Source organism: Sminthopsis crassicaudata, chromosome 3, assembly GCF_048593235.1.
Source record: "Sminthopsis crassicaudata isolate SCR6 chromosome 3, ASM4859323v1, whole genome shotgun sequence".
Lineage (NCBI taxonomy): Eukaryota > Metazoa > Chordata > Mammalia > Dasyuromorphia > Dasyuridae > Sminthopsis > Sminthopsis crassicaudata.
In genome coordinates, this window is record NC_133619.1 from 239293886 (window position 1) to 239319844 (window position 25959).

General features: G+C 35.7%; 1 protein-coding gene across 3 annotated transcripts in view; it reads left to right on the forward strand.

The window, feature by feature from the left end:
* Nucleotides 1-25959, forward strand: part of ASMTL (acetylserotonin O-methyltransferase like) — a 53325-nt gene that overhangs the window by 16286 nt on the left and 11080 nt on the right. For all 3 annotated transcript variants that reach the window (XM_074300248.1, XM_074300249.1, XM_074300250.1), the window contains 5 exons: nt 12130-12238; nt 13375-13801; nt 16619-16781; nt 17292-17476; nt 20650-20782. In XM_074300248.1, coding sequence (XP_074156349.1) covers nt 12130-12238; nt 13375-13801; nt 16619-16781; nt 17292-17476; nt 20650-20782 — 1017 coding nt within the window. The remainder of the gene's footprint in view (nt 1-12129; nt 12239-13374; nt 13802-16618; nt 16782-17291; nt 17477-20649; nt 20783-25959) is intronic.

Consider the following 25959-nt stretch of genomic DNA (forward strand, 5'->3'; position numbering starts at 1 on the left):
TCCTTCTCCTGCTGAAGAAATACAAGCAAACCCTCTCCCCCAGGCAGTTAACCTATCTGGTCCCTTCCATTCACCACTTTCTGGATCTCTCCACATCACCTGGCGATTATCTAAGGACAGTGGAGATGCTCGCACTGGACACTGCCCTTCTGGTGGGTTATAAAACCTGTCTGCCAGAGCCAGTGCATCTTTGTCAAAAATTAAAAAATTAATGGTATAGAGAACTAAATTTAGAAGTTCCCTAGGGCTACCTGTGGCTCCCCCTTTCTTTTGTTTTTGGAGGAGTGTCTTAATATCTCTGTTTCTTCTCTCTACTATTGCCTGCCCTTCAGGATTAAAGGGTATGCCCGTGGAATGTAAAAATCTTATACTGTGCACAAAAGTGTGTAAAATGTTTGGACGTATATGCAGGTCCATTGTCTGTTTTTATTGCTTGTGGCACACCCATAATTGCAAATGCTTGTATAAGGAATTCAGTGACCACTCGGGCTGTCTCTTTTGCTGCTGGCATTGCAAATGTGAATCCTGAAAAGGTGTCTACCACGACATGAATAAAAGATAGACGACCAAAAGATTTATAATGGGTCACATCCATTTGCCAGATTTCATTGGGTCTCAAACCACGAGGATTCTTTTAAACCAGGCCTTTTAAACCAACAGGGCTGTGTCCAGTGCAAACAATTCCAATGTAATTGCCAGATGATGAGAAGAGATTTAGAAAGTGGTAAATAGAAGGTAATTAGATAGGTTAACTGCCTTTGAATTTCCATCAAAAATGGGACCTGGAAGTCCACTATGTGAGTGGACATGCAAGATATAAATCTTGCCTGGATGTTTTCTCACTTGCTCTTGAAGTTCCTTAAAGAGCTGATAAATATTGGAGGCTGCAAATTTTATTTGGGCTGTGGCAATTCTTTGTACTACACCTACAGAATAGGCTGAATCAGTAATTATATTTACGTCTCCTGGGTAATAAGTAAGAGCTAGCATAATAGCAAATAATTCATTCTGTTGAGTGGACTGAAAAGGAGTCCTGACTACTCTCTTTATGGTTAAATCATGAGAGTATACAGCACAAATATTTTCTTTGGAGGCGTCTGTAAAGATTGTTGGTCCTTTAAGAGGAACCTTAGAAACCTTTTCTTCAAAGATCCATCGCCAATTATGTAGTAGCCGGGTTATCTTTAATGGAGATCCATGTGCAAAATTTGGAGCGGTGGCCAATAAAATTTGCCATTCTGGGATGGTCTCACAGCATACATTAATTTGTGCGTTAGTATAGAATGTGTATATTTTTTCAGGACTTATTCCAGATAATTGTGTTACTCTCTTAATAGCCTTTAATAAAATCCTAGCCACAAGCACTGGGTAAGGTGTAAGGCTTTGTTCTGGTTGTGCTGGGAGGTTCACCCACTCAATCACTCTGTCTCCTTGATGAAGGACTGCTGTGGGTGCCTCTTTTGTAGCAAAAACTGATATTTCCAAGGGTTTTTGAGTGACTCTTTCAACCACATTGGATAAAGCCAGTTCAACTTCTCTCAAAGCCTCTTGTGCTTCTTTTGTAAGCTGGCGTGGTGAATTTAAAGCACTGTCTCCCCTTAAAATGTCATAGAGAGGTTGTAGTTGATTGGTAGTTAAGCCTAACACTGGACGCATCCATTGGATATCTCCTATTAATTTTTGAAAGTCATTTAAGGTGTTCAACTTCTCTGTTCTTAAAGAAAGCTTTTGTACTGTGAGTGTCTTAGGATATACTTCATATCCTAAATATTGAAAAGGAGCATGTCTTTGAATTTTTTCTGTAGCTATATTCAGTTTGTAGTACTTTAATGTTTCCATGGTCTTTTGTAGACATGCTTCTAACATTTGTTCCTCAGGTGCACATCCCAAAATATCATCCATATAATGTAACAATATTATTTTTGGAAAGGCTTTTCTTACTGGAGCAAGAGCAGCTGCAACATACATTTGGCACATAGTAGGGCTGTTTTTCATTCCCTGTGGGAAAACTGTCCATTCATATCTTTTATAAGGCTTGGCCAAATTAACACTAGGCACTGAAAAAGCAAATCTTTTCATATCCTCCTTATCTAGAGGAATAGAATAGAAACAATCCTTAATGTCTATAACCCATAGAGGCCATTCTCTTGGCAACTGAGTAGGAGATGGAAGTCCAGGCTGAAGAGTTCCCATAGTTTCCATCTGTTCATTTACTCTTCTTAGATCAGTTATCATCCTCCATTTTCCAGATTTCTTTTTCACCACAAATACTGGGGAATTCCAAGGACTTAGAGAAGGCCGCAAGTGTCCTTGGTCAAGTTGTTCTTGCACTATGTCTAATAAGGCCTGAATTTTATCACTTCTTAAGGGCCACTGTTCTACCCACACTGGTGAATCAGTCTTCCACTGAATAGGAACTGGTGAAAGTGCAGGTAGGCCTTCAACAGCAGCCCTGCCTAAAAAGCCGAAGTGCTTATTTGTAATCCTATCTGCTGTAAAATGTCTCTTCCCCACAGATTGATGGGGATTTTTTCAACCACAAAAGGAGTAAAAGCTCCTGTTTCTCCTTCAAATATCCATCTCAAAGGCCTAGCACTAACTTCTGCTGCTATTGATCCTCCCACCCCAGACATATAGGTGTCTGCTTTAATCTTTGGCCAGTGACCGGGCCAATTGGCACCTCTAACAACTGTACGATCTGCACCCGTGTCTACCAATCCTTCAAATGGTATTCCGTTTATATAAATAGTAAGCATAGGTCGGTCAGCTGTCACAGCTGCTGTCCAATATATTCCTGGATTTTGTTCATTGGAGTCAAAATCTAGGCGACTATCACGAGGTTGCTTATTAGGGGTACGTAACAATAAGCCTGATGCTACTACTTCTCCTGGTTGATAAATCACACGTTGTCTGCCTGTGTTAGTGACTGGGATATTAGATACACGTTCTCCAGTCTCCCACATCAGTGTATGGATGGACACTGTTTTGTAGGCACTCTCAGAAGGTGAAATGGTCAAGCCTACTGTGCCTGGAGGCAAAGGATCCATAGGCTCAACAGGAACAGATTTCACTTCTCCAGGGAGTATCTCGGTAGTCTCTACTGCACACAACTCTATTTTTCCTAATTTCAATCCCTTTCTTCCATCTGATTGATTGCCTTTTGGCTGATTGATCATGTCTTAAAATTCTCTGGATGTAACCTCGACTGCCATCATGCCCCACTTGGGGGGCTGAAGCTGGGCCCCACCTGTCATTTCCCTGGGTCAATCTACATTCGGAGGCCCAGTGGAGGCCCTTGTGACATTTTGGACATGGAGTTTTAGGTCTTCTCTCACCCTGTCTTCTCACTGTATCTCCATATCTACACTGAGCTCTTAGATGTCCAATTTTTCCACATTGAAAACATCACCGAGTTTCTCTAGAAGGCCCTTGCCAGGAGGGACCCTGTCTTTCCACATTCATCATTGTCCGGGTGTAAAAAGCATTTGTTCCCACTGTAGCACAGCGTCTTATGATCTCCTCTAAAGGAGCATCTTTGTCTAATCCCCATATAATTCTTTTGCAAATCTCATTGGCATTTTCCTTAGCCAGATGTCTGGTCATTATATCTGTAGCTGCATTTTCTCCAATAGTTCTTTTGACAGCAGTTTGCAAACGTCCCACAAAATCTGCAAAAGGTTCATTGGGACCTTGCTGTATTTTAGTGAAAGCCTCTCCACGATCTTTCTGTCCAGGAAGGACACCCCAAGCTTTTATTGCAGCCTTAGCAATTTGTTCATATATTGTCATGGTATAATTAATCTGTTCCGAATTCTCTCCATATTGACCTTCACCAGCTAAGTGCTCAAAAGTGAATTGTGTGTTAACTCCTATTTCCAAATTGCATCTGACTTGAATTTTACATAATTCATGAAATTCCGCAAGCCATAATAAATTTTCTCCAGGTTCCAGACATGTCCTTGCTATGGATTTCCAATCATTCGGGGTTAGGACTTTATAAGACAAACCATCTAGTAACATTTTGACATAAGCTGATGTAGCCCCATAAAGGGTACAACCTTTTTTCAAATCCTTAATTTTATTCAAATCTAAAGGTGCATATCTTCTCCTTTTTTTAACCTACAGAGTCAATATTTTCAATCACAGGATATGCATGTATAAAATCACTTATATCCTGTCCTTCTCTCTTAGCTTTAACCAATGCTTTTTCTAATCTTGTCATAGGCTTAGGCTGCTTCACAGGCAATTCTGTTTGTGTTTCTGTCTCTTCCCCTCCTTCTTCCTCCACCTCTGAAGGTGGGGTTGATGTGGGCCTGTCAATAATCTGTTCTCTAGGCAGGGTTGAAGCTTCTTCAAGAGAATCATACCATAATTCCTCATTTAAATCCTCTTGCTCTAGGGAAAGATCTTGATCTTTCCTTTTTTCCTCACACTTCCTCCTCTGTTCATTTTTAGAACTTTTCCTTTTCCTACAACTTGCTTGATAGTTTAAGGCTAATTGAACTATATTGTAGATATAAAATACTTCTGCAGAAATTGAACGAGGCCCATTTTTTGCATGAAATTCTTTCATTTCAAATCCCACTAGCTTCCATTTATCTACATCTATCTTTTCTTCCTCTAAGAACCAAGGGGATATGCGGCTTAATGCAGCCAAGAGTTTAGCAATCTGTACCCAGGTTACAAGTAAACTCTGCTCCTCAATTATCTTGATTATACTCTCTATAGTACCACTCCTGAATGGGGGTGGAGCTGAGGTTGCTTCTGGGGCTGGGGTTGAGTTGGCTGAGGTCCAGGGATTGAATATAGCTAACATCTGCCCCATTTCAGCTATAAGAGATTCCTGGTTTAGCCCTTAACAAGTTAAGTTGCTTATTTATCTATTAGCACACTCACTTAATCTTTAACAAAGTTTCCTTGTTACTCACGGTTCTGGGTCAGAGAGACTGAGATCTGGATGGGAGGCTTTTCCACTGGAATCAGGACCGTGTCTGTCCCTGTTCGGGCGCCAAATTGCGAAGGTCTGGTCTAGCTCCTCTTGTCAGGATAAGCAAAAGTCCTTGCCCCACGTTGGGCGCCAATTGTAGCGAGCTGTCGTCTCTAGAAGCTGCCGGATCACTCTCTGGGAAGAGATCTGCTGTGTCTTCTACTCAAATCTCTCCGACAGATTCTTCTTCCTGTAACGAACCGTTGTCTCCAGGCAGTTGCTGTTAACTCTTGTCCAGAGAAGTGACTTCCCTTCCTGCAGAGAGCCCCGTCAAGCCTGATGCAATGCAGAGTCTTCTTCTATCTCTGGGTGTCCTCTCTTTTATTCTCCCAGAGAATGGGCGTGGGATAATGCAAGGGCTTCTGGGAAGAACCACTTCAGCCAATGAGCTTGCTCCTATCAAGTCAACCTAAGTTCTCACCTTGTAATTGTCCAACCTGAATTCTCACCTTGTCACTATCCAGACAACCTGAGTTCTCACCTAGTAATCCTAACACCTCTCCTCTAATCTGTTTTCCTATTATCGTTAAGGGGGCAGTGAGGTGGTGCCATAGTGAACAGAATGTTGGGACCAAAGTCAGAAAGTCTCATCTTCCTGAGTTCAAATCTTACACTTACTAGATGTATGACACTGGACAAGTCAACCCTGTTTGCTTCAGTTTCCTGATCTGTAAAATGAGCTGCAAAAGGAAGTGGAAAACCACTCCAGTATCTTTTGCCAAGAAAATCCCCAATGGGGTCATGAAGAGTCAGTCATGACTAAACAATAAAATTACTGTGTACCACCGTCCTCCCAGTCAAATCAAGCATGCTTAATGTCTCTGGTCTCTCTTGTGCATCGCCCACACATATACAATTCGTTGCCAAGTCTTACCATTTCTATTTTCATGACATCTCTCCTAAACTGCCTCATTTAGAATATTTCAAGAACCTTCTGAGTGGTATTCCCACCTTTAATCCCTCCCCATTACAATCTGTCCTCCACAGTTACCAAAGTGAATTTCCCCAACTATAGATCTATGTCAGGTCCAACTCAAAAAAATCCATTAGCTCCTCTTTTCCTTCAGGATCAAATACATATAAAATCCTCTGAATTTTAAAACCTGTCTTGCCCTAGTTTTCTTACCTTATATCTTCTTCCCTTCCACTGATTTAAGAACCAAACCCTTGTTATTTCTTATGTGGCATTTAACCTAACTCCTCCATGCTTTTCCCCTGGTTCTGTTCCTGAAATGCTCTCCCTCCTCATTTCTGCTATTTGATTCCTCTGACCTCTTTTCCATCTTCTGCCAGGGTCCTTCCCTCCTTCATCAGAGAGGATTCAAAATATATAACAATAAGTTTCCATTTCAAGGAAGCATACATAACAAGAGATTATATTCATGAGTGTCCATCTTTTCTTTTGTTTCCTTGTATGTTATTATTTGTTCTCTACTACACATTACTTTATTCTTTTTTCCCCTTACATCCCCCCACATCTTCCCCAAGCAGCTACAATTAAGCATAAATATATTTTATATATACATAAATACGTATATGTATATATGTGTGTATATATATATGTTCTCATGTATATATTCACACCCACCCACATATATACATATGCCTACATATATATACATATCCATTCAGACACATATACATACACATTTACTCACATGTAAACATGTATCTAAAACTATTACATATAATGTAGATTTCTCTCTTGATTGAATCTTTTTTTTTTTTTTTTTTTTTTTTTGATGAGGCAGTTGGGGTTAAGTGACTTGCACAGGGTCACACAGCTAGGAAGTGTTAAGTGTCTGAGATCAGATTTGAACTCAGGTCCTCCTGACTTCAGGGCTGGTGCTCTATCCACTGCACCACCTAGTTGCCCCCTTGATTGAATCTTTAAGCCTGATTTTGTCTAAGATCAATGACTACTAGCCTTACTTTTTTTTCCTAATAAATTTTACTCCTGATCATTGTGTCTTTTATCCCCTTGCCCATTAGTCTACACACCTTGTCCCACTGTCATAAATCTACAAAACCTTCTATGCCACATCTTATTCTATTTCCTCCCTCTGTATTTCTTTATAGATTTTGGAGGGTGCTATATCCCTCATGGTAAACATAAAATATTGCCTTTTTTAACTGATTCATGGTGTTAGTAGGTTTTCAGAACTATGAGTCCTCCTCTAATGCCTCTAATGTCTATTCTTCCTCTGTCCTTCATTTGTATAACATAATTACTATTTTTACCTTTTCCCAAATCTTACTCAGTTCTGTTCCAATCTTTTTTTTTTGAGCCACCCAATTACTTATGTTAATCTTAAACATATGATATATATTTCCATGTAGAAAAACATAAATTTGTCCATGTTAAATTCCTTGAAAGTAAACTTTGATATTGGCTTTTATATGATAAATTTTCTTATTAAGTTAGGGTTTGGTTGACACAAAGTCCTGAAAATCTTCAAGTTTATGGAATGTCCTTTTTTTTTTCATTTGATATTACAGATAATTTTGCTAAACATGATCTTTTAGCCTCACGTCTGGTTCTTTTGATTGGCAGTATATATGATTCCAGGATCTGCAGTCTTTTATTGTGATTGCTGATTGTAGCTCCAGCATATTTGAATTTTTTTTCTTATTTCTTGTGAAATTTTTTCTTAGATCTGGGTTTTTCAAAATTTGGCAATAATATTTCTATGAGTTTTTCCCAAAGGATCTCTTTGAGGTGGTGATTGGTACATTTTTGTTTCTATTTCTCCTCATCTTTTATCACTCCTGAACAATTATTTGTGACTATTTCTTGCGTTATTGTATCAAGGTTCATTTTTTAGTGACAGCTTTCAGGTAGTGCAATTATTCTTATATTTTCTCTTCTTGATCTATTCCTTATATCTCATTTTTCTTAAATATTTCACATTCTGTTCTATTTTTTTCATTTTCAATATTTTGTTTTGTTATTTCTTGGTCTCTTATAGCCTCACTGACTTCCTCTTGTCCAATTCTAAATTTTCAAAGAATTATTTTCTTCTTTAAAACTCTATATCTCCTTTTGTAGCTAATTGACTTTTTTCATAATCTTGTTTTTCTTGGATTTTTTTTCCTCAGTATTTCTCATTTGATTTTTAAAGTCTTTTCTGATTTCTTCTATAAATTCTCTTTGGGCAGGAAGCCATTTAATGTTACTCTTTGGGATAGAAAAAACTTTTTTTTTTACTTCAGTGTCTTCCTCTGAAGATGAACCCTGGTGTTTTCCCTGTTTCCATAATAAATTTCTATGTTTGAGTTCTTTCTTTGCCAGTTCATTTTTTGAAAAATAAGAAATATTAATGTAAGCCCTTCTAATTGTGAGTGTAGGAGTGATGCCTCTGGTTTCACTTAGCTCTTCCATCTGACCTGGAACTCCAAATCAAAAGCTCCCATTCTGCAAGTGCTGGAATCCAGCAGCTTCCCTACCTCACTCTTTTGTATTCACTTGGTGTACTAGTTTCTTCTCACCCAGGGGCTGCATGTCTGCAGCACAGCTGGGCCTGGTATCCCTAATTAGATAAGGTTCACTTAATCTTCCAGGACTTAGACCCCCCACTCTACAGGCAGCCCCAAGAGGTGAAAGTTTCTGTGGTTCTAGCTGCAGCTCCAGCCAAACCCAGATTTCCCCAGAGGTTTCTACTGGTGTTTCTGTGGAGCTAGCCTGAAAGTGCTTGCACTTCACACCGATAATCCCTGGGCTGGGTCTTTTTTGGGTCTTCTGGAGTTGTGCCAGGAGAACCCCTGTTCTTCTTGATTTTTCACCAATCTATATTTGCCCTGAGGCACAAATTTGTTCTGTTTATGGGGGAAATCTGGAGAGCTTAAGCAAAAATTATTATTTTTATATATATATATATATATATATATATATATATATATATATATATTTTTTTTTTTTTTTTTTTTTTTTTTTTTTTTTTTTTTTTCTGAAGCAATTATGGTTAAGTAACTTGCCTAGGATCACACAGCTAGGAAGTATTAAGTGTCTGAAGCCACATTTGAAATCAGGTTTTCCTGACTTCAGGGCTGGTGCTGAGCTTGAAATTTATTGACCTGCTGCTGTCTTCCCAGAATCTTCCCCATCTGCAAATAATTTTTTTTAATATTTTTATTGTTCAGTACTTAATAAACATTAGATATGAGTATTTCTATGTCCTGGTGCATCTTAATAGAGCATCAGGCCTGGAGTCAGGAAGCCCCCTTTTCCTCAGTTTAAATCTGTCCTCAGATATTTTCTAGCTGTGTGACCCTGGCCAAGTGATTTTATCCTGCTTGCTTCAGTTTCCTCATCTATAAAAATGAGATGGAAAAGGAAATAGCAACCACTTCAGTATCTCTTTCTAGGAAACCCTAAATGGGATCAGGCATGAAATGACAGAACAACAAAATATACACAAAAGAATAGAAAAAAAGGATTTTTTTTTATAATTAAAAATCTCTTATGCACAATGCCCATTTTTTAAAGGATACAATAAAATAGGGATTAATATGGGAAAAATTGAGTCAGACTAGGAAACCCTTTCTGGGTGTCTTGGATGTGATCCCATGTAGGAGGTAAAACAGATCTGGAAGTGTCTTTGAACTTCCAAAAGTATCATTAATTGTAGTATAAATGTAGTATAATTGAATTGTCTGATTGAGTAACATCTGTATCAGGCCCTACATATAGTCAAGAGGAAGTAACAAATAGATTTATATACTTGTTAATGTCCATGAGAGAGAAATCAGGATAAAAACCTAAAAAGTAACAACTCCTTTGTTATGTGAATCCTGGCTATATAGATGGTGAGGCAAGGTTTGGAATAATTTTTTTTCAAAATCTAAATCTAAAATCCAAAGTAAACATCAAAGCCCAGAGCAAGCATAATTTGGAACCATTCAGGAGTTGCTGAGAGTTGTATTTTCATAGAAATCAAGATGTTTTTGTATTCTATATCACATAGATAATTGTTGTTTCATTTGCTGTAGTCAGTTTTTATAAGTCAGATGATAAAAGCAACTGAAGTCTTAGAACATAGAAATATAATTTTATAGGGGAAAATGGGAAGGAAGGATACAATAAATTCAAAATTAGTTTTATATCTGTCCTGGTCTGTACACATTTTAAATGATGACTTTTCCTTTATTTTTCTTTCTTTTTTTCCTCTCTGTTACCCAAATTCTTAAGGAAAAAAAAAAAAAAAGTTGGTCATTCAAAACAAAAAAAAAAACAAGAAAAAAAAAAAAAGAGTTGGGTATTGTTCCATGAATACATGGAACATGGTACAAATGATTTAGCAAAAGCCTAATGATGAAGCATACTATCTGCCTCCAGAGAAGGAGCTTGAATACATACTGGAGCACATTATTTTTCACTTTCTTTCTTTAATTTTTTCTTTTATTCAAGTCTTCTTGGTACAAGATGACTAATATGGAAATCTTTTACATAATTGCACATGTATAACCTATAACCCTATTACTTAAGAGACAGAGAAAGGGAGGCCTAGATAGAATTTGGAACTGAAAATTTTACATAAAAATATTAACATTTTTTAAAAAGAAGTTGGAAATAAGGTATTTGATATTTATAAATCAATTATTTTACAGCATGAACGATTTCCTTGGCATGTGTATTTCCTGTGATTAGGTGACTTGATTGCATCTCTAGACCCTCAGATAATAAGAAAGTAAATCTAAATTCATGCCTTCACCAACCAAATCATTTTCTTACTATCATATGTCTCCAGCATTTTTTTTTTTTTTTTTTTTTTTTTTTTTTTTTTTTTGGCCTTTTCAGTAAGATAGCTTAGGATAATCTGGTATTGTTTGCCCTTTGTTCTTGAAGAGGACCATGATATCAGAGAGGTGATGCTATGACGTGGAAATGAATTGGATTTAAGTGAGGGAAGGCTGGGCAAGGTCACTTGCCTCATTTTCTCCTCCATAGCCATCTGGGACCAGTGGCCAGATATAGTCAAGATGACTAGAGATGGCCCAATATGCAAAGGGAGACCTTGGCTTTTTTTTTTAAGTTAAAAGTCTTCCATACGCCTCAGTTTGACTGAAGCTACACCCATTCAGTGAGTAAGGCTCAGTAGCCATAGAGACAAAGAATCTCCTAGTCCAAAGAGAAAGAGAGAGAGAGAGAATAAGTCTGAGACAAGAAGATGTGGGTTCAAGTCCCCCCCCAATATATATACTGTCTGTGTGATCCCAAGAAAATCAATTCATCTGTTACTGTCCCAGGCAATTGCAAGCCTGTACATTTCAGAGTATTGTATCTGTCTACGTTATCTGAAAGTTTCTCTCGTGGGGGATATCCAATACTATCATTCTACCTAAACAATCACTATCATAAGCAACTGCATTACTTTTGAGGCACCACTAGATGGCAGTTCTCGACAGGTGGCTTCCAAAATCCAAGGATGGATCTATTGGAAAATGAAAATGAAAGAAAAATAAAAATATACCAAAAATGTTTTAAAATTTAATTATTAGAGATAACAAGGGCCTAAGAAATTGAGTCATAACCATAGAGCTTGTTCAGACTTTCTAATATTCCAAATAGTAGCCTAATGCTTTCTTCCACCTCCCTGCCTTGCCCTAAATACATTCATTTAAAGACTTAATGGAGAGGCTAAACTGTCTCTATTGACTGAATGACAACAAAGATAATATGTATGGTTGTTTCCTGTGAGCAGTGCTACATTTTCTGTGTGGATCAGATATTGGGAGGGGTTGATATGAAACAGTTTGGACAATTAACTATTGAGTTTCTGTATTATTTTAGCTTCCTAACTTAAAATTCCATTTATATTTGGGGTTCTATATAAAGTATCTAATGGTACTTTTCTTTCATTGAGATCATTTTGATGCCAAATAAACAGCAAATTAAGTTTGACTGTCACAAGCTTTTAAAAAAAATTTTTTTAACTCCATACCTATGAAACAATGTAAGAATTAATATCCCTGTTTTGCTAATGAAGGAAGTAGGGCAACTAGAAATTAAAAGGATTTGACAAGCAAAAGTGTTGAGGATTTTTAACTTAAATCAAATTTAAGCCTAAAAAAGGTTTTTACTCTTGTTTAATTTCATTGATGAAAAAAGTCTTGGCTTATGGTAGAATTTTTGTTTGTTTTAGATATGCATCTAGAAACTGAAGTCTTTGAATTCTATGAGGAAACCAAGGTTAAATTTTCTGACCTGTCAGAGGAGCTTTTATGGGAATACATTCATAGTGGAGAGCCAATGTAAGTATTTTACAAAAGGTAAAATGTCTGATACCATTCAGAATCAACCCAGCTCCATTAATTTAACTTTATTTTTATTTTTAAACTTTTTATTTTCAGTTCCAAATTCTTTCCAACCCATCTACTCCTCCCCTACCTATTGAGAAGGCAAGAAATATGATAATAGGTAATATAAGGTTTGGCTTGAGACTGGGTGATTTGACTTCAAATATGGTCTTCTATCCACAATGCCATGTTATTTCTTTATAGAGATCTTAACTGCATGTTTGTTGAAGTTTATCAAATTCAAATAAACAAAAAATAATTTTTTTTGAAAAATTAGTTTTAGTCATAACATGCAACTGATGTAGGATCTTTATCTGTTGTCATCTTGTTCAGATTTTGACCAAAATAATATTAGACTTTTTTTAGATTTTTGAAGTCCTTAGTCCCTTGCTATGGTAAATTGAACAAGAAGCTCTTAGGCAATGAATATTTTTGATATGACAATGAAAATTAGCAGAGAAAATGAGAGTGAGAGCAGACAAGAAATTCAAAAAGGCAAAAGAGGATTCAAAAACCTAGTTCTTACTTTAGCAGTAAGATAGCTTTGATTCTGACAGAGAAACTTTCTTTAAAAATATAATTATACATGGACTAGACACCGAAATATAATTGCCTCCATTCTTCATTTTATTACACATATAAAAACACAGTAAAAAATTATGTTAGAGTATTTATTTTTAGAGTAGTTCTTCATTGAACAATGTTGACTTATAAAGGATAAGCTATTATCACATTATAATAATTTTCAAAGATGCCTCCATCTCACAGCCAGAAAATTTCTATACCAAAATTAAATTAATATCAATCAGGCCTGTATTACCTTTGGAATGTCAATGTTGGCTAAATCTTCCACTCCTTAATATTTGTATTTTTTGTATTATACATATTTGTACATTTATTTGTAAATTGAAATATTTATACAAATATGTGCATATTTATATATATGAAACCATCCCATTAATGGAAATAACTCATATTCCTCAACTGGTTGGCTTGAAACTTAAATTCTAAAACTGGCTTTAGTTTCTTGATCTACAGGGTTATAATTTCTCTCTTAATCTCTGCTTTTGCTCTTTTTCTTCTTCTCTTAGGGACAAAGCTGGTGGCTATGGCATACAAGCCCTTGGAGGCATGTTAGTTGAGTATGTTCATGGAGACTTTTTGAATGTGGTAGGATTCCCACTGAACCACTTTTGCAAAAAGTTGGTAGAACTGTATTATCCACCCCCTAAAGATGCCACCCATCATGTAAAGCATGACTCAATCCCTTCAGTAGAAACCTTTGAAGGTCTAAGTGATGAAGAATTTGGCAGTTCAAATTCTGCTCTACAAAATGTGACTTGCAAGCTAGAAGGTGACACTGCATTCTCTTCTGAAGCTACTGAAAGCCTAGGAAAGAAGGAAATTGGCCAACATGAAATGGGAGAGACTGTAGTGAAATACAGCAAGGACATGGAAAATCTGACTAAATTTCCAGCTCCTCTTGTAGAGCTTTTGGATGGCTTTAAAGCTTCAAAGGTATGTAGTGCCATGATTTTCCCTCTCTTCTAATTAATGACTTTGACAAAGTAGAAAGAGAAAATTTCTTTCTCAATAGGTGAAAAGCCATTTTCAACTCAAGTGGTTTATAAATGAAGTCTTATTTGGGGAAAGCATCTCAAAGACACTATGTTCAGGGTATGGTTAGAGAACATCCTTAGAAATGCAACTTTGTCACCCTAAGGTAATTTGTAAACTAAATTATGTGATAGTGAAAGATGTCAATTTACACATAAGTGTAAATGTTCTTTTCACAAGGTTACATGCTTGCAGACAAGTTAGCTTTATTATTCATGAACCTTGGGCTAATGATTCTCTTTTGAACCAGAAAAACAAACAAACAAAAAACCTCAAAAATAAGCATGCAAATCTACTTTAGACTAATTTGAAATTTCCTAAACCTCTGACTTTCAGAATAGATATCCAAAGCTTTTCCCATACAGATAAGCTTATCTACCATGTACCTCACCTTTATTCTCAGATTTCCTCTCTAGATTTCTTAAAGGAAAAGAAAAGACATTCTAAATCACATTTCCAATGCAGGTATTCTGCATTTGCCAATCTCTTTCCCCTTAATTAATTAATCTTTTCCCAAAAAAAAAAAAAAGTGATACATACTGAGTTGAGGGAAAGAGCAAATTTTCTCCCAAAGTTTCCCTTGCTGATTCTCAATATAGAAAAGTTCAAACTAGGATTTTTAAAATGAAAAATTTTTAATCTTTCAAAAAGTTTATAAAAAAGAAGGTGATCCAAGCAAATTTGCAAGTTGTATTCTGGTGAGTGAGTTGTAATGTATATTAATTAACTATACCCAAAATGATGTAACAGAATAAATTTCTAATGGCTATTTTTGTTTCCTTGATTTGTTTGCTCTCAAACTTTTTTTTTTTTTAAATGTGAATTGGATGGAGTTCTATTTGACCTTAAAACTAAAACCTTGTGTCTCAATTGTTTGATTACCAAAGAGCTATGCCCACAGAAATTCATTGTGGAAGGAAGGGAATGTGCACAGAAGGGGAAAAAGCAGTAGACTCTTTAGATAACACAACTTGGTGGCTGATAAGTGGTGAGTAAGAAAGCATAGCATTAGCTGATTATTTTATTTTGGGACAGGATTGGGGTGCTGAGGAGAGATGTGGCTCATCTTAGACTGTATTACTACTAAATGGGAATTCTATCAGCTAGGAAGAGTAAGGTTAATATAGGGTTTTGTAATAGAATTGTGAGTATGTTAATGTGGAGATAATTGAGGTTTACCAAGTTGCCTGAAGGGATGCTTAGGTCAGAGTAGATATCTTGTGTTGCTTGAAATCTTGTTTCACAAAACCTTCTTCAGCTATGGTGCTATTGCTAGAAAAGAAGCTAAAATCACACAGTTCTATTTTGGAATACCCTCTTAGAGTTTCTCTTTGGATCCCTCTGGGGGATCCAAGTGAGAGTTCCTAGCCTTTTTTTTTTTTTTTTAATTTTTTTATAGCAGTTTGGTTAAGCCCATAGACTCTTCAGAATGTTTTTAAATATATAATATAAAATAAATGAGATTATAAAGAAAGCCAATTATATTGAAACATAATTATTAAAAAAAACATAATTATCAAAAAGCAAATTAATGAGCTTTCACTCAAGGAACTTTACATAGAGCATTACATTGGTTAACCCCCAAAATTCTCCATTTCATAATGTTAAGTGAGGAAATTACTTTAGCACTGGTTCAAACAGTTTTGTCTTCTGAATAGACACAATGCTATTACTAGCATATTAACTCCATCTACATTACCATTTTCTCCAAGCTGATAGAATTCTCTTCTAGTAAAAAGACCATGTAGGAAGACTTCCTATATCCATATCTCTCCTCATTGTCCAATTCTATCCCAAAATAACCAGTTAACATCATGGCTTCTTACTACTCATCCATCAGCTACCATGTTCACAAATGAAATCTGAGCCAAGTAATGAAATAAACTCCATAGAAAAGTTAGGCCAGTCTTTTAGAAAGACACAGATCACTACACTATGCACATTATTTACAAAGATGCAGATTCTTTCAAATCTTAGTCAGGTGGTCTGCCAATGATCAGAGTAATATTTTAACCTCTGACTTCTTTTCTTCATAGAACTCCTTTGCTTCAAACCAGTTCTATTTGATTGTTGGTTATTATTAAAACTTTCATAGCAATCTTAACCAAAAGGGAAGATGTGTATTCAAGAATAGATGGAGAATGTCATTTATAGAATTTAACTCATTTTATAACATTCCAGAGCACAATCAAATGATATTTTCTAATTCTTTCCCAGAAATGTCCTATTTAACTTATAAAATTTATATAGAAAGTATTAATCCTATCATTCTGACCCAGTGTTTTGAAGGGATCCAAATGTATTTGATTTGTATAAAGCATTAATAAAGCAGAAATTATTTTTTGTATCTAACTATCTAGGTAATCACAGAACATGTCTAATCTTGCTAACTTAATTATTGAACAGAAAAAAGAATACTTGGCCCTTTACTAAAGTACATTCAAAAAAATCTAGTGTCATTTAATTGAACAGATTTTTTTGTCTGGTGAAAGCTTCTCACTAAATTACATTCAAAGGAATCCTGTGTCATTGACAACCTGGTGAAGTCTATGGATCCCTTCTCAGAGTCATGTTTTTAAATGCTTAAAATAAAACTCATAGGACTATCAGGGAAAATAATTATAATGAAATAAAGATATAGTCTTAGCACCCCTACTTTAAATAAAACCCTGTGTATATCTTCTTAAAGACCAATCCTTATGTCTTTTTAATGTGCAGGCAATATTTGTGGCCTGTAAGCTAAAAGTATTTGATCTGCTGAAAGGCAAAGCCATTTTGAAGACTAAAGATGTTGCTGACCACATAAATGCATCTCTATGTGGGACTGAGAGATTACTTGATTCCTGCACAGCACTTGAATTATTAAAGAAAACCAAGCAAGGTAACTTTAGCTATTAGAATGTAGTCCCGGAAATCTATGCAGGCAGAAATCTATAAAAGCCTGCTTCAAAATGTGGAAAGGAAATTGAAAGGTCAAAGACTTTATCCACATATACCTTCCCATGATATTTTTCCTTAAAGGGATCACAATAAGTGTGGAGACAAAAGTTTAAAAAAGAACATCTGGACATTTGAAGGGAGTCCGAAAATTGCTTCGAGCATATTAAGTGAATTATTTCCTAAAAGGTCAGATAGGAAAAAGTATCAATAAGCAAATATCACCTACAAGATTTTCAAATAACATTTGTTAAGAGAGGGGACAAAATTCGGTTCACAATTTGTTGTCTGAATTGAATTCATGGTGCATGACCCTAAATAGTGGTAGTAATCAGTGTTAATAATCTATGTTATGTTTTAATGTTTCAAGTAATGCTAATATAGACCTCTGCTTGAAAAGTTTGCTTTAGCAATTAAGTTCAAGAATGACAAAATCAGACACATTATTTTTCAGGTTACAGTAATACAGAATTGGCTGATAAGTACTTGGTGTCTGATAGTGAAAATTCACTTCATGGCTATATCATGCATGCCAATGATCATGTTTGGCCACTGTTCACACATCTGGAGTCTGCTGTCAGAGAGGGAATAAATCAGAATCATCGAGCTTTTGAGAAGAAAGCTCAGGACTTATTTCAGGTAATATATTTTAGAGTAGCCAATTTCAAGTGTTATATATTTTTTACTATGAGCCTTTGGTGATGGAAAAAGACCTAGGGTTATGAAATTTTAACTATTAAGATTACTATGGAGTTTCTAGCAGGATTGAAAAAAGCATTAATTTAATTAAACATATGTATTAAGCACCTAATAAGTATAATGCCAATTGTGTCAATTGCTAAGGACAAAACTGAGAAAGAGTGTGCACTCAAAGATGGAGATAAAACATGAATCAGTAATTTAGATATTCTAATACCCATAATCTTGAGGGGATGGTAATGAGATAAAAAATGATCACCCCTATTTAGGTTCAATGTAGCCTAAAATTCTAAATTTTTCACTGCATATTTAAGTCAACTAGCATTTCTCAAAAAGTTTTTTTGTGCCAGGCACTGTTCTAAGTTCTGGGAATACAGAGGAAGTTGTAAAAGCAAATCCCTGGCCTCAAGGAGCTCACCTTCTAATGGGGGAGAAAATATGTTGTTATGTACTTTTTAATCTCTATGAAGACCAAACAAGCACTGATCACTGAAATACATCAATTACTACAAACCTTCATTTTGATAAATAGTTTTGAAACTAACACCCTCAAAAAACCATTTCTACTCTTTGGAAACAAGTAACAGAATGGATTCCTATGAATTTTAATCAGATTTTTTTTTTCATTCATGTATTTTAAGAAAGGTGCTAATAAGAACCTAAAAGAAAGGGGTTTAGGACTAGAAATAAATTTTTCATGGATCATTGGTTATTTTTTTTTAAAAATTTCATAGTGGGGCAGCTAGGTGGCATCGTGGATAGACCATCTCCACTGGATCCAGGAGGATCTGAGTTTAAATTTGGCCAGAAACTTATTAGCTGTGTGATCCTGAAGGTGAAAAATATATATATTCATAAGACTAAGTTCTCTTTCTGAGCAGGGTTATTCCTATCCTCCTCTGTATCTAAAGGAAAAGCTTCCATGATAAAATAAATTCCTATTTGACATTTACAATCTGGCTCCAGCCTATCTTTACAGACTGATATTACTCCTAATCAAAATCATACATTACAGCCAAATTACCCTGTGTAGCATATTATACTTTTTGAACAACACCCCATTTCCTGCTTCTGGGACTTTGTACAGGCTATCCTTTAAACCTGAAATGTACTACTTTCATTTCTGCTTATTAGAATCCCTAGGTCTCATCCAGATTGGTTCAAATGTTACCTCCTAAAAGAAGCTTTTCCTGATTATCCCATTAATTAATACAGCACTCTGTCCCACCCCCAAAATTATTTTGTATTTATTTTCTGTTTGCTTGTGTGCATATGTACTTGATCATTTGTCCCTTTGAGGGCAGAGATTATATGGATTTTATCTTTACATCCCCAGTGTCTAACTCAGTTTACTAATACAATGTTGTTAATGTTAATGGAAGCCTGCTTCTATCTTTAATAAATTGTGATGGATTGATTATCAAATATCTATCCAGTCCCTCTATGCTAAGATGACTAAACACCTAATTTGGCCAGAAGATTGCCATTTTCTCATTAATGTTGTGACAGCTTGGGAACTGCTATGATTTTGTACTTTGCCCCTGGACTCTGGAAGTAGCTGTTACTAATGAACAATTGAGTCATAACCAATCATAGTGCTTTACCTTTAGTCTACAGCTTAACCTATAGACTTTGGAATACATAAATAATATCATTTCTGAAGCTCAATGTCCCATAGGCTTAGCTTGTAAATTGGACAAATTTTGGCCCCACCTTTTTCCTCCTCTAAAAGGCCTATTTGTATCTAATTTGAAAAGCCAAAGTCCCATTATTGAACTTTATACAGCTGGAAGAATCCCTTCTGATTTATTCTCTCCTTTAGGCCTTAACAACATATAGATAGAGCCAAGAGGGGGAGTTAGGCAAGCAGTTTAAGAAATTACTAATGTGCAAAAGTGAATCACTAATATGTAGGCAGCTGAGAGAAGGGGGAAGGGAGGAAGATATTGTTAGCGATTGCCTTGTTTCTCTGGAAGAACAGGATTGTAGATTTAGAGCCTTAAGGGGCTTCAGAGTTCAAATGGTAGCTCCATCATTTTTAGGTGAAGAAACTAAAAGCTATCTTCCACATGTGCCAGTGGTCAAAAAGGGACCCATTTAGGAGTAAATGAATGCATATAAATTTTGCAATCTTACCCACTATTGAGGCTTAAGCTGGTGGATCAGTTAAGCTTCAGATTTCTAAGTTGCAATAGAGCTAAAGCCAATCAAGATGGCTTCTTGAGTCAGGCAACAATATGGTGAATTTTCAGGAATGAAAGAACCTGAGGTATCAGTTTGCCTAAAGAGGGGTGAACTGACTCGAATTAGGAAAACAGCAATTTAAACTTCCCTGCTATTCAGTATTGGAATAAAACCTCTGAACTTCCAGTCTGGATGAGATACAGAGGCCCAGTATAGAAAAGAAAACCAAAAATGTTAAATGATTTGCCAAAAGTTGAGTTTAAGTGATTTGAGTACAAATCAAGCAATCTTTACCTTTTATCAAGTACCCAAATTAAGTGTACTATGATAATATTTTAATATCTTATAGAAAGTATAAAACTAAATAGCAAATCTTATTTTTTTCTTTTGAAGAACAGTAGGGAATGTCTTGAGCAGCTGGGTGATACAGCAGAAGGAGTGCCAAGTCTGGAGTCAGAGTTACTTTCCTGAGTTCAAATCTGGCTTCAAACATTTACCAGGTGTGTGACCCTGAGCAGTCACTTAACACAGTTTACCTCAGTTTCCTCATCTGTGAAATGAGCTAGAGAAAGAAATGGCAAAGCACTTCAGCACCTTTGCCAAGAAAACCTCAAATGAGATCATGAGTCAGACATGACTGAACAACAAGGAAATAGCTTCTGACTTCTTTTTTTTCTGATTCTAGGGCTGGTTTTACACTCATTCATTCACTCTCACATAATTCCCTTTTTGACCAAAAGCACAATTTCAGAGATAGTTGACTCAGTTCCAGATGTAGTCTGTACCTGTGGAACTGATAAGATACTTAGTTTATGCAGGATTTAAACTTGGACCTTGATCTTCTTACGGAAGAAATGTTGAATGAGATGCAAATGTATTGGTCACTCCTCTGAATAGTATCTTTTCTCAGGACATGGTGTTATTTTCAGGACTCCTATTATCACAGCTTGGAGACAAAGCTACGTTTTATGAATGCCATGGATAGTATTATCAAACTGACTGCAAGGGATGTGGCAACAGCTTTTGACCTGTCACAATTTCACACTGCTTGTGATTTGGGAGGTAAGATAATGTTTTTTACTATGACTTTTACAAAGAAACTAATGAATTTGTCTTACATATGCCCGCCCCATTCCATAATTATAATTGAGTCTGTGGCGGCTAGGAGGGGCTATTAATAAGTAATATCTCTGATAGTATTTGCAACATTCTTTACCCATAACCTTGCAGCTCTACCAGGAGGAAAGAAATTCATTTCATTGGCTGTTCTGCTGGATCAGAATTGCTCATTACATTTAATCAGCCTTTCCAAAGGTAGCATAGTAGAACAGAAAATGTATGGATTCAGAAGTAGAGGACATGGATTTAAATTCAGGGTCTGATGCTGTCTACATGACCTTGAAAGAAAATCATTTAATCTCCTAGGCCCAGTATCCTCATAAAATGTAGCTGTAAAATGAAGGAGCAGAATCATAGACCTCTGAGGAAGGTCCATTGTTAACTATAAATCTCTGATCCTAAGTTGCCTTTCAGTGCTGTTTTGACTTATTTTGGGGTAGCTAGGTGTTGCAGTAGATAAAATACCTGCCCTACAGTTAATCTGGGCTCAAACACTTAATACCTGAACCAAGTCACTTGACTTCAGTTGCTTCCAAAATAACCACAAAAACAAACCCCAAAGATTTACATTTTTGTTAGTGTCTATGTTGTGTTGTAGGCTTCTTCTAGTTCTTCATATTCATTAATTTTCCTGGCAACAATATTCCATTCTATACATAGGCCATTTTTTCCCCCCAGCACTTTGCTTTCCATTTTATTTCCATAAAATGTGATGTCTTTCTGTTTTTAACATCTCTGGAGTTTAGGCCCAGTAGGTAACACTAGGTGATAGTAAGAATAGTTTGGGTTTTTTTATTTTGCTTTTTTTTATATCTTTTTATTTACAAGACATATGCATGGGTAATTTTTCAGCATTGACCCTTGCAAAACCTTCTGTTCCAACTTTTCCCCTCCTTCCCTCCACCCCCTCCCCTAGATGATAGGTAGACATGTTAAATATGTTAAATGCAATATGTATACATATTTATACAGTTATCTTGCTGCACATGAAAAATCAGATTTAGAAATAAGGTAAAAATAACCTGAGAAGGAAAACAAAAATGCAAGTGGACAGAAACAGGAGTAAAAATGCTATGTTGTGATCCATATTCATTTCCCATAGTTCTTTTGCTGGGTGTGGCTGGTTCTCTTCATTATTGAACAATTGGAACTGATTTGGTTCATCTCATTGTTGAAGAGAGCCATGTCCATCAGAATTGATGATCTTATAATATTGTTGTTAAAGTGTATAATGATCTCCTGGTTCTGCTCATTTCACTCAACATCAGTTCATGTAAGTTTCTCCAGGACTTTATGAAATCATCCTGCTGATTGTTTCTTACAGAACAGTAATATTCCATAACATTCATATACCACAATTTACCCACCCATTCTCCAATTGGTGGGCATCCATTCAATTTCCAATTTCTAGCCACTACAAAAAGAGCTGCCACAAACATTTTTGCACATACAGGTCCCTTTCCCTTCTTTAAGATCTCTTTGGGATATAGCCCAGTAGTGACACATTGCTGGATCAAAGGGTATGCACAGTTTGATAATTTTTTGAGCATAGTTCCAAATTGTTCTCCAGAATGGTTGGATGCATTCACAATTCCACCAACAATGTATCAGTGTCCCAGTTTTCCTACATCCCCTCTAACATTCATCATTATCTTTCCTTTCATCCTAGCTAATCTGAAAGGTATATAGTGGTGTCTCAGAGTTGTCTTAATTTTCATTTCTCTGATCAATAATGATTTGGAGCATCTTTTCATATAGCTAGAAATAGTTTCCATTTCTTCATCTGAAAATTGTTCATATCCTTGGACCACTTATCAATTGGAGAATGGCTTGATTGTAAGAATAGTTTATTAGCTTTGCTTCCAACATTGCAAATTGTTTTCCAAAATAGTTGAATTTACAGTTCTATCTGTCCATGAGTGTGCCTGTCCTCTCATAGCCATTCCGATGCACATTTCTCTTTTCTATCATTTTAACCATTTTGATTGAGGTAAAACCTTAGACTTGTTTTAATTCTAATTTTTCTTATTAATGTGGAACATATGACTGATGATTTGCAGTTCTTCAGTTGATCATGGGGGAACAACAATCATTTATAATTGTGTGTATATGATACATAATAATTTTTGCTTCAATATTCAGTAGTGATACTATTCTCTTGGGGCTCTTATGCTTATATTGGACTCAAATTTTTCTAGTAGAAAGAGTTTAATACAGTTTTTTGGTGGTGGTTTTTTTTTTTTTCTTGTGTGCTTTACCCATTCTACTTTGGGTATCAGTTTTTCAAAGGAAAACATAATAAGTTCTCAACAACTAGATAAAAAAATGCTCCAAAATACTATTAATTGTAGATGCAAATTAAAACAATTCTGAATTTCTACCTTATACTCTTTAGATTGGCTAAGATGACAGAAAAGAAAATGCTAGTTGTAGGAGGGGCTAAGAGAAAATAGGCATGCTAATATATTGTCAGTTTTGAGATACTAGGGAGAATACCTACTAAAGTACACACTATTTCTGATTGCAAGCCATTTTAAGACCCCTGTTTCATCTCTGCATATTGGCTGTAAAAATCTCTCTTAAGTGCCCCTCTTGCACACCAGGCAGGTTGAAAAAAGAAAAAAATCAAGGAAAACAACAACAAAAACACTCTCAACCTTCCTTATGACTTAAATCCCTATGTTTTCTTTTTGCTGTAAATATCTCTTATCCTGAGAGCCATCTCCAATCATCCTGATCTATATCTTGCCAATGGACTCAGATGTCTCTGAAGGTGAAAGTGAAGTTGGTGACTTGATGACTTGGTACAGCCCTCCCTCACTTAAATTCAATTCATTTGTATGTCATGGCATCACCTTCCTGAAGTCTTGGTTGTCTTTGAGAACCAAAAACAAACAATCTCATACTATGAGGGAGTCTGGATTCTGGTCTACAGAATAATAGTTCTCTCCTTAGTATTCTTTTGATTCCTTTTGAATTATACTTTTAGGGATTCTGTCTCAAGAGACCTCAAAGTGCATTTTTTTTTTTTTGGTTATGAATCAGTTACTTGTCTACCCTTAGAAGCAGGAATTCATTGCTTCCAATGCTTAATCTTTTCCTAGTAATAATATTTGTATGCTTTTCTTGCTATAATCTTGTTTGATGATTATTCCTAGTATGTTCTGCTCACTTGTTTTCTTCTGAAAGAATTCTTAAAGTTTTTATCTTTTGCAGAAAGCCCTTTTTTTCATTGATAATTAAGGTTAATTTGGCAGGATGTGTTACTTTGGGGTACAAATTCCAATCTGCTTTGCTTTCAGTATAATTTGTTCTATTTCTTTCATTAATTTCTCCTAACCAAGAAGTCCTTCTTGACATTTGAATGTCCCTTTGCAGGCTACCCACAGTATTTGTTGCTGACACTGAATTTCTTTAATTTTGTCAAAATTTCTAGAAAACATTTTGGAATTATATTAATAAGAACATTAAACCATATAAATTATTTGTCTCATAGATACTACTACTATATACATACCATATACACAAAAATATTTATGGTATCCTTTTTTTGTAGTAGCAAAAAAATTAAAGAAAACTGGGTCTAATCCATTGGGAAATGGCTGAACAAATTGGGAATTGGCTTTTAAATACATTGGGATATTGTTGCAGAATATAATGGAATATTAGTAACACTGTTAGAGATGCCTAGATACTGAGAAGTTGTTACTTCATCTCATGGTTGTATACCCAGTATTTTCAAAGACAGGGCTATAAGATCCAAGACCAGCCTCTCTCCTCTGCCAAGCAACCCATTCACAACCCAAGAAAAACAACTTGATGTTTTTAATGCCTCTCAAATCCTGCTGAGTTTTAGAAAGAAGGGGAAAATTAGTAGCAAAGTGAGTGAATATTATCTGACAGAGCTTACTACATTCAAGAAAAAGCCAAACATAAATTGCTTTTGGTTTTGAGATTCATTATGATGGAGGGGAGACATCAGTGACTGAATGGAGGGGAGATATTAGTGACTCTGAAGCCCTTTTGACCTAAGAGTGTTCTTGTCTGTCAATAGTTGTAAAAGTCCTCCAACATAGGAATGTAAGTTATCTTCTCTGTCATTAATTGTAAAATGTAACATTTCTTCCCTTAAATTTTAGGAAAGATATATTAGTGATCTGAAGCCCTCTGACCTAGTTCTAACAATCTAAGTTTTTTTTGTTTTTGTTTTTGTTTTGTTTTTCCTGAGACAATTGGGTTTAAGTGACTTGCCCAGGGTCACACAACTGGAAAGTATTGCATATACTGCAGTCTGAGGTCAGATTTGAACTCCGGTCCTCCTGATTTCAGGGCCGGCACTCTATCCATTATGCCATCTAGCTGCCCCTGTCTATGATTTCAAAGTCTTCTCTCCTTAGAATAGTCCTACAAACATTAGACTGTCAGATAATCTGTTGATCAGTAATGACCAAATTTCTTAGAGACCACCCCTCAAACCTACTTGAAAGCCCTAAAACTAGCAAATAAGTAATATGAACTCTGATCCAGTTTTGTATAAATCTAACCCCTTCTGTTAAATTCTTTGCTAATTTCTTTTGGAATTTAGCTTGCTTGTAATGGCATTACAATTACAAATAAACTTTGCCCCTTGGCTAGGAAATGGATTCAAGCCTGCAACTTCTTTTGAGACCAGTTTGTGACCCCAAACTTTTAGAGTCTCTTTTCTTCTAAACTACACACCATTTAAAATTTTATGATGAGAAAAGATCAGGAGAACCACATACAAAATTACTCCAGTATTGTAAATGAAAACAAAAAGCATCAAAATAAAATAAAATGCATTGCTTCCAAAGAATTGTGGATGCAGTGAATGGAGTGCTTGGCCTGAAATTAGGAAGTCCTAAATTCAGATGTGGGCAAGTCATTTAACCTCATTCACCTCAGATTCCATATCTATAAAATATAAATAATAATAGCATTTATCTCCCAAGGTTGTTGAAAGGATCAAATGAGACAAATTTTGTAAGGAGCTTAGCACGGTTCCTGGCATATAATATATGCTCCATTAATGTTAGTTATTATTATCATCATTGTTTTGATGGAGAAGTGGTCATCTATAGATAGAGAATACTACATACTTT